This window comes from Setaria viridis, chromosome 9 (assembly GCF_005286985.2).
Source record: "Setaria viridis chromosome 9, Setaria_viridis_v4.0, whole genome shotgun sequence".
In the NCBI taxonomy this organism is placed as follows: Eukaryota; Viridiplantae; Streptophyta; class Magnoliopsida; order Poales; family Poaceae; genus Setaria; species Setaria viridis.
The window spans coordinates 1,477,265-1,487,177 of record NC_048271.2 but is presented as its reverse complement, the minus strand read 5'-3'; the positions used below and the strand labels follow the sequence as shown (position 1 = coordinate 1,487,177).

General features: G+C 46.2%; 1 protein-coding gene across 1 annotated transcript; it reads left to right on the top strand.

Moving 5' to 3' along the window:
• Positions 1-2,707: 2,707 nt before the first annotated feature.
• LOC117838744 (non-specific phospholipase C1) lies at positions 2,708-5,782 on the top strand. The gene is made up of 3 exons (XM_034718889.2): positions 2,708-3,957; positions 4,686-4,862; positions 5,042-5,782. Exons 1-3 carry the CDS (start codon positions 2,811-2,813, stop codon positions 5,356-5,358), a joined length of 1,641 nt encoding a protein of 546 aa, XP_034574780.1. The 5' UTR covers positions 2,708-2,810; the 3' UTR covers positions 5,359-5,782.
• Positions 5,783-9,913: the final 4,131 nt, after the last annotated feature.

Here is a 9,913-nt window from a genome sequence, read left to right as displayed (position 1 = left end):
AAGGCGCTTTTCACTTATTATGTACTAAGGAAATATATGCAAGATCATAAATAATGAAAGTAAAGGAGTAAAAACAAGAAAAATAACAAAGAAAGGAAAATAAAAAAGGAAAAAAATGAAAGATAAATTAGTTAGTCGAGAAGGAACATTAAATAAATATTATAATCTATGAAAAATTTAAATAGATAAAATTATATATATCAAGCATAATAATGGAATAAGTGAAGAAAGAATGGATGAAAAAGAATAGAATAAGAAATACGAGGATGGAAAAGGAAAGCATGAGATGGGGAGTGAGGGAAAGACAAATAAAATGATAGATTAAGGGAAGAAGACAAGAAACATAAAAAGAAAAATAAAAATAATATAAATGATCTAAATAAGAAGGAAGAAGAAAAGAACACTTTAATATTGTGAAAGAAAATGATATAAACAAATATAAAAAAGTATGGGAGAATACAAAGGAAATAAGAACATAGAAGAAATAAAGAAGAAACGTTACTAGCTACATACATGCGCGATGCCCTTAACCATTTAATCTTACCTAACAATTTTCTACTGCTCCTGACATAAAGGAGGGTCACTTTCAATTTCAATGTACAGGGAAGATGCTTAACCAGTGTAAACGAAGTTAGCCTGTAAGAAAAAAAACTATAAGACCAGGTACTCGTTATTCATAAAGAGACTATTCTTAGTACATGCCAACATTTTAGCAACAGTCCAATCTATAGTAGTTCATCCTGCATCAAACTTCCTTCATCTATCTTTGGTGGACTGAAACAGTCAGAAAAGCAAACATAAAATAACTATTGAGCTGGAATAGATAGACCAACCCACGCGGAGATCCTTCAGGCGACAAGTTGATATCCATCACACATGTGATGTATAGTCGCGGGCCATCCTGATCCTGACTCGCGGCCGGTTCCTACGCTCCTATTCATTATCAGATATCAAATGTGATCTGAAGTCATTTGAGAGTAATTAGCGATTACGACCGCCCGGACAAGTCTAGTTTACTATGCGATGGCTTGGGATTGGATTGGGAGCTACGAGTTGAGGATTAGAGAAGCAATGGCCCTTTCATGACGGAAGCAATCAAGAAGCCGGGTTAGAAAACTGGGGCGTCAGAGATTGGATCGGGCTAGCTGGCATATTCTTACGATGATTCTTAATCGATCCGGGCTCTGGCTCTAGGAATTCTTTTTTGCATAGAAGATATTCCCTGGTCAGTTTCGATGCCATTGGTCAAGCTCAGACTCTGCCGTGCGTACTTCAAGTACAAAAATGACTCCGTAACGTAGAGAGAAATTGCAAGGAAGCTTATTCAGTCAGAGGCCGTATCAAAGGAGGTGCCGTACGTGCCTGCTCGGTTTTGGTTGTAGCATTGTAAATTTGTAACAAACATAACTAGATACGAAAAGTAATTTAAATTCTATGTCGAACACATGCTAGTATAGTACTAGTATATATCGTCACATACAAAAATGAACAGACAAAGAACCGCATGTCACGTGTCAGTGTGGCATACACGTTGATACTGCAGCCCTGCACCGACTGGCCCCGGTTATGATTGGCATTGGCACCCATCGTTTGGATGATTGGATCGCATCTCAAATAACTTAATCAGGGATATCGCATTTCCCTTTCCTTTTGATTGTTCACTGAAAGTGTAGTTCGCTGAAAGTCCGAAACCATTTAACCATCGAAAGGGAACGGATCAACAACGACGACATTTAATTTCCTAGAAAACGAACAACCGGCTATCGGAGTACCCATTTCTTTTTAAAAAATATCTCCGACCTCTACGATCCCACGCGACCAGTCGTCGGAGTACCCGATTGTCCAACTAAACTATCTTTGCACCAACTGGGACTAAACTTTCATTTACTTGTACTTACCTAAAGACGGACGAGAGACTATTTCTTGAAAGGCAAGCACAGAAGAAATTCTCTGACTTGCTTTAGCTTCTAATCTACTTTCGCATGTCCTAGTGTGAGAGGAACGCAACAATAAATAAATACAAAGAAAGAATCGTTTCGCCCGTAAGATGTACATAGAGAAACACATCCACTGGCTGACTGGCTGCAGAACCTAATCTTCAAAAGTCAAACCAGTCCAGAAGCAGAATTTCACAATTTGATACCAATTTGTCTTTAAGAAGTTGCTATTGGTAGAATTCAAACTGCTGACAAGTGTGCACATGGTGTTGAGGGACACGTGAAATGGAAGCAGGGCTGCAGGAGCGTGTGGTTCTTGTCGCATTAGCGTAGCAGTAAGCAAAGCCACTCCGAAAAATCTTATTGCTAACCTGATTCCTTCTTCCTACTAGCCGCACCATATGCTTTCCCATTTGGTGAAATTAAAAAGAGCATTTAGGCAAACAAGACAGCGAGCCTAGTGTCACAATGACTTGTAGGACCCGGTACAAAAGGGTCCCAGTAGTCGGTCTCACCGATGCCACCAACCTTTGGTGCACGCTTGACGCTTCGCAGGAATCACGGCAAGCACCATGCACGAACCGAGCCCCCTGTCCCAATGACGTGTGGCCCCAGAGACGGCACCTAAATGGGCCCACCTGTCGGCTTTCTCTAACTACCTTCCCCAACCCCCACGGGGTAAAATAGGAAAGGATTAAAAAAAGCGCCGCGCCGGCGGCGCAGCCCGCAAGCATAAGCAAAGCAACTGCTTAAAATTGAAAAAAAAAAATCAGAGCTCATTAATTCAACTGAAGAGCAATCACACCTACCCTACCCTCCGGCCTCCGCCGCCGCCGACGCCGACGCCGACGAAGACCTAGCTCCCCCGTCGCGATGGCCGCCGCCGCCCGCGCGGGCCGCCGCGGCGGCCCCGAGGCGCGCCTCCTCGTGGCGCTCCTCCTGCTCGCTCTGGTCGTCTCCGGCCACTGCCTGGACGCGCACCACCGCGGTCTGAAGCGCCGCCGCCGGAAGCACGAGATCCACTCGCCGATCAAGACGGTGGTGGTGGTCGTGATGGAGAACCGCAGCTTCGACCACATCCTCGGCTGGCTCCGCCGCACCCGCCCCGACATCGACGGCCTCACCGGCCGCGAGTCCAACCACCTCAACGCCTCCGACCCATCCTCCCCGGAGATCTTCGTCACCGACGAGGCCGGCTACGTCGACTCCGACCCCGGCCACGGCTTCGAGGACATCCGCGAGCAGATCTTCGGGTCCGCCGACACCTCCGCCGTGCCTCCACCCATGTCCGGCTTCGCCCAGAACGCGCGCGGGATGGGCCTCGGCATGGCGCAGAACGTCATGAGCGGATTCAAGCCGGAGGCCATCCCCGTGTACGCCTCCCTCGCCGATGAGTTCGCCGTGTTTGATCGGTGGTTCGCCTCCGTGCCCACCTCCACGCAGCCCAACCGCCTGTTCGTCCACTCAGCAACCTCACACGGCCTCACCTTCAACGCCAGAAAGGATCTCATCCATGGCTTCCCGCAGAAGACCATCTTTGATAGCCTCGAGGAGAACGGCTTGTCCTTTGGCATCTACTACCAGAACATCCCAGCCACGCTCTTCTACCAAAGCCTCCGCCGGCTCAAGCACCTCGTCAAGTTCCACCAGTACAGCCTCAAATTCAAGCTGCACGCTAAGTGGGGGAAGCTGCCAAATTATGCGGTGATTGAACAGAGGTACTTCGACTGCGAGTTGTTTCCTGCAAATGATGACCATCCGTCGCATGATGTGGCCAGGGGCCAGAGGTTCGTCAAAGAAGTGTATGAGACACTGAGGGCCAGTCCGCAGTGGAATGAGACAGCCCTGCTTATCACATACGATGAGCATGGTGGATTCTACGACCATGTCCCAACGCCGGTTGTCGGAGTGCCCCAGCCTGATGGAATTGTTGGCCCAGACCCGTACTACTTCAAGTTCGAACGGCTCGGGGTGCGTGTGCCCTCCTTCCTCATCTCACCGTGGATTGAGAAAGGAACTGGTGAGTGCTTCTGGGGTGTTGAATTCCCAATTTTTGTGTCCATAAGTAGGGGCTATTGATAAACACAGGATCAAGAGAATCTTTAAACATTGATTTCAGGAAGTAGGGACTATTGATTAACTTTAGCTTTGGGTAGGAACTTATTTTCTAAGGTCAGCTTGTGTTTTATTTTGATTAGTACATTTGTACAATGATGTTAGTATGATTGGATTCTTATTTTAACATTTTAAGGGCAATTTCTATTCATTTTGCTCGGAAGCATTTAGTCAGTGCAGGAGCATGTGGTAATTTTCCTGCTACTTTGATAATCAAATGAGCTTAGCATTTGAGCTTCTAGAGTCTCCATATATTAGTCATATGGATAGAAATTTTAGATTTATATGTCAACTTGCGTTATTTAGCAAACATCCGCACACCTGGCAAATAGCGATCCATGGGGACAGTTTGCAGACAAGCAGCATTCCATCCACAAACCGCGTTTTCATTAAAAGGTCGGAACTGCCAGTTATGTTATTCTGATGTCATCTCTGTGTCCTGTTTGTCCTTGGATTGATTTTAACAAAGATAGGAAGTTGAATCATTTGCTGAGCTTTCTCATCTAGAAATTATGCTTATGTATTTTGGAAGGAAATAATAAGCTGAATTTTACAGCAGCAGGAATATATGCTCATGTTCTTTGTAACTTAGTTTATCTTGTGGTACTAATGAACTTACTTCCATTTCTGCAGTGATCCATGAACCAAGTGGTCCGCAAGAAAGCTCACAATATGAGCATTCGTCCATTCCTGCAACAGTAAAGAAGCTATTTAATTTACACTCTAACTTCCTGACAAAGAGAGATGCATGGGCTGGGACCTTTGAGAACTACTTCAAAATCCGGAAGACACCAAGAACTGACTGTCCAGGTATGTATTTATTGTTGTTTGGTATAAATGTTATGCCAATGGCATGAACAGTTATGACACTTGTTTTGGCACTATATCATGTTTTGTTCTTGGAGTTATCAACGCGTAGATGTGGTAGCTGTACTGAATGGCCAATTCTACTAGGATCCTAACTAGACATTCTTTTTCCCCCCAAACAGAGACACTCCCAGAGGTGACAAAGTCACTGCGACCATTTGGCCCCAAGGAAGATTCATCTCTGTCAGAATTTCAAGTGGAATTGATTCAACTTGCCTCACAGCTTAATGGTGATCATGTGCTGAACACATACCCAGATATTGGCAGGACCATGACTGTTGGGGAAGCAAACCGCTACGCAGAGGATGCTGTGGCCAGATTCCTGGAAGCTGGTAGGATTGCTCTAAGAGCTGGTGCGAATGAATCTGCTTTGGTGACAATGAGGCCTGCTCTCACCAGCAGGGCCTCCATGTCCTCTGGTTTATCATCAGAGCTCTAATACATTGTTCCGCAATCTGCGCACAAATTCTACATCATCATTCGATTCCACTCTACATCATCATTCGCTTCCACTCTACATCATAACTGTTTTGTAATGGGCAAGAGAGCCTCCCTCAGGTTGGTGTCGTGCAAGTATGATAGCATCATGTAATGGATAGGTCTTAAACATGTTTCTGTAAATAGATGTCATGATATTTGACATCTCAGTGTTACCCTTCGGCAGACTGTCGTGGTAACACTGAGACAGCCAGAAATATCTCATCAACTTATCTGATAATATACTATGTCAAAGTCCCCTTCTGGGATAATGTGTAGCGGGGATTTATAAAGCATTGTGGAATTGTACCTATTCAGTCTGCACTGTACCTGCTTGTTAAGCAGTTGAACTGCACTTTGGGGTAATGTATGATATGCTTCTTAAACAGGATGTTTATTTGTGCTCTGGATGATGAGATCTCTGACCATGTCTATTCAGAATAGAATTACTCGTAAATTAACCAGCTGCTCCCGCGCAGAAGCCCTTGAGCACAGCGCGGAGATGATGGCATTCATGGCTTGGGCTGGGCTGGGGGATGGAACAAGCGGGACCTGCGTCTTCGTGCCGGCACCCCGTGCTCTTGACGCGGCAGCTTTTCCAGAGGAGCTAGGGGCTGTGAGGGCGGCGCGCGAGGGGATCCGAGGTGGCGCATGAACTCCGTCCCAAAATTTATTTCCCTGAAACGAGGTACTAGGAGCTATGCTAAAAAAAATTTCCTCCAAAAAATATATTAGCCCACATCATAACACTAAAAATTACCCCCTAATAATTTTAAAAAAAATACCACGTCGTCATAATTGGGTCAATTTACTTGATCTGCCCACCGCCCGACCCATAACACCGGGCACCTTCCTTCCTCTCTCGAAGCACTCCAGGCACTTGGTCAACACAACCTCGACCGCCGGCGCTGCCATCCTGCCGCCGTCTTTCTGCCCAAGCTCCCTGCCGAGGCTGAGGTCTAGCCCAAGGCCGTTGTTGCTGCCGTTGTCCGCCTCGGCAGCGCGGTGGCAGCGCATGTGGCTGCCGAGCGCCTAGCCGATGGCGAACTCGAGCCTGCAGATGGAGCAGCCGTGCACCTTGGGCTTGGGCGGCTCGGCGCCGGTGCCGGCGCTGCCACCCCTTGCCCCGCCGCACCGCCCTTCGCCCCGCCGCCGCTGCTGCGCGCACAGGAAGGGGCCGCGCAGGAAGGTTTGGCTGCTCGAGTGCGCGACGGGGCGAGGGGCGGAGAAGGTTTGGAAAAAAATGCGCGGGGGGATTGGGGAAGACTCGCCGTCGCGAAAATATGGGGGCTGAGGGGTGTTTTTTTCACGTCACCAATTTTTTGAGGAGTTTAATATGCGGGCCGAGGGGTGTTTTTTCACGTCGCCAATTTTTTGGGGAGTTTTAGGTGGGCTGTTGAAGCTCTTTTTTTCTCTTTTTTCCCTAAAGAAGGCATTGGGTTAATAGTAGCAGCTTTTTAGAGTTGCTCTTAGCGGCGGTCATGACGCCGGTTGCCATGTCGGCACCCCCAGAATATTCACAAATAAGCTCCTATTTTTTCATATAAACCCTTGACTTGGATCGCGATCCAAATATTTACATATACCCCCATAATTTTTGCAAATAAGACCCTAATTTGGGTCGTGAATAGTAATCATAATCTGATTATACGTATAACCGGATCGCGATTATTAGTCAGGATACAAATATCTGCGAACTGGCCCGCGCCCGCCGACACCCGCTGCCTCCACCGTCTTCAGAGGTGTTTGGATACGAGGTGCTAAACTTTAGGAGGCTCACATCGGATGTTCGGACGCTAATTAGGAGGAATATGAGCTAATTATAAAATTAACTGCAGAACCCTGTACTAATTCGCGAGACAAATCTATTAAGCCTAATTAATCCATCATTAGCAAATGGTTACTGTAGCACCATATTATCAAATCATGGACTAATTAGGCTTAATAGATTCGTCTCGTGAATTAGACTTCATTTGTATAATTAGTTTTAAAATTAAACTATATTTAATACTCCTAATTAGTATATGTGGCAAGTAACTAACTAGTTGTTTCCAAACAACCCCCTTCCTCACCTCCGTTCCTTCCACGACTGCAAATCCCGTCGCGCCCAGCCCGTAGCACCAACTCTCCGCTAGCGACTCCCGCAGCAAGGAAGCGGTGCGGCAGGGAGATCTGGTTGACGAGATGAGTTCCAGAGAGTACGGCGAGGTGGTCGACGTGAACTTCGTGCGCACCGGAAAATCCAGGTGCTTTGAGTTCCTCAATTGATGGTCAGGGATCACGAGTCTTGCAGTTGGTGAGTGGGGATTTGATTTCTTATTGCTATTTGGTCGCTTTTGGAATGTGGATGCAGTTTCAATTAATTGTTTGCCATCAAGTCCTAATCCTTTTGTTTGGCTAATTCTCGAATGGTGCAGGTAATCTTAACAGAGCTAAGATTCTTGGGAGGATCATGTCAACCATCTGGGCAAGTACACTACCTCAATTTTCATGTCTCTAATCGTGGCCTCTTGAGAAACTCAGGTTCAAGATAATTTCTGTTGATAATACTGAAACTAAGGACTATCGATCCACTTTATTTCGAGGGGGAAAAAACTAATCTTCTAAGGTCAGGTTGTGTTTTTTTTTATCGGAGAAATACTGCAAAGATGCTATTATGAGTTTATGACATAATTCTTATTTCAAACTTCTTAAGGATACATTTCTGTTCATTTAGTGAAGAAACATTCATTCACTGTAGGATCTACATACAAATTGGCTTCTAGATGTTCAAATGCTGAATGCCATGCCATCAATCTACTAAGGTGGCTGCACATCTATTTGGCATGTGGATAACCTAGGGCTGGTATAAGTAGAGCACCAGAACTCTTCAACACCGTTCATCAGAAGCCTTCAGTCCTTGAATTTTGGAGGTAATCTCATTGTCCACTGTTCTGTTTTCCTCTGTTATCTTACCCTTCTACAGCTCCATTTTTTTTAAATGCCTTTTACCTTATTCCTGCTAAAGTACTTGAGCCGGGCATTCTTTGGTGATAATGAACTGAGTTGTACCTTCATCAACTCCTAGCGTTAATTTTGAGGACTGAGGAGTAACTTGAAAGTTGCATCTAGAAAGCACGTCAGCCCATGGAAAACCAGCGCTCTTGCATCTAGAAAGTGACCATATTCACTCCTACAGACAACACCAACTGCTTGATTACTAACTGAGCAGATATTCCCCTGACAGAGTAGTCTTCATTCTTCAGCCAGCCAGCAGGGTGTGGGATCCATCTCTGCTTTGATGTTATGTCACTAGAGGGCGGCAAGCTTGGCCATTTCTTCACTGTTTAGTGATGGTTGTGTGTTATGTAAGCAGGTGGTGGGTGTGAATGGCTTACTGATCTAAGATCTGTAGGAACAACTGGTTTAGTGGTGTATTTCTTCATTTTTATCGCAATTAACTAGCCCCTCCGGGCCCTGGCCTCCACGCTTTGTGTTGGGATCCATCGTGAGCCTAGTTGGGTTGCAATGAAAGCAACCCATCATGCATGAAGGATTGCATGCAATGTCGTGGATCAGATATGCGACCCAACTAGGCCCATTATATTGAACAAGAGCAGATGAGAATTCATCCTGTGCAGTGTCAGTGGAGCTAGCGGCTTTTGGACGTTTTGTGGGTGGCGCACGTTCTGAGCCACCAAAAGCCACGCCACAGGCTGTGGCGCCGCAAGGCCGGGAACAAGCACGCCAGCAACGTACGGTACGCGACACTGGACTGTGCCTGCCGCCGCATCATCTGGACCCCGGAAGCGCAGCCGAGCCGAGCAAGATATTTTTGGTGCTCCGATCCGATCTATTCTATCCTAGCAGCAGCGTAATTAACGTTTGTCGCACAGCGATGCATGCATCTCTTGGAGGCCCCCCCAGGCCAGGCCAGAGGATAGGCGCTGCTGACGCGTCGCGATGCCGTGGCGAACTGGCGCCGGATTGCGACGCGCGCCTAGCTTTATCCGCACGACACAATTTGGTGGTGGCTTTTGGCTTTGGCATGCACAGTGATCAGTGAGTGCTGCAACTGAGCGTGCCCACTGCAGACGTCCCCATCGGAGCGGATGAGAGCGATGATCCCCTCTAGATATTTCTGGGTGTGACAGGATGGTTAAGTTTGTTTAGGGGTGTTTCATACCCGAACTAAACTTAAATAGTACGTTTGCATACAGTATTAAATATAGTCTAATTATAAAACTAATTGTATGAACGAGAGTTAATTCGTGAGATGAATCTATTAAATCTAATTAGTAAACATGTACTAATTATAAATTTATTACGTTTAATAGATTTGTCTTACAAATTAACCTCATTTATGCAATTAGTTTTATAATTAATTCACGTGATGTATCAAACATCCGAGACCCGACGTAAGTTCATGGATCTAAAACACCTGCCTGTCCCGATCGTCGTTATTATTGCCACCTAGTACGCAGCACCAAGCTAACGACGATCCTGACAGACTTTGGTAGTAGCGGGCCATCCTACAC

What these genes read in the sequence shown, in the direction of transcription:
- LOC117838744 (XM_034718889.2), top strand. Translation starts at nt 2,811, where the DNA reads ATGGCCGCCGCCGCCCGCGCGGGCCGCCGCGGCGGCCCCGAGGCGCGC. An exon ending in GTGGATTGAGAAAGGAACTG is followed by an intron (nt 3,958 to 4,685) that starts GTGAGTGCTTCT and finishes CCATTTCTGCAG; the next exon opens with TGATCCATGAACCAAGTGGT. An exon ending in ACCAAGAACTGACTGTCCAG is followed by an intron (nt 4,863 to 5,041) that starts GTATGTATTTAT and finishes CCCCCCAAACAG; the next exon opens with AGACACTCCCAGAGGTGACA.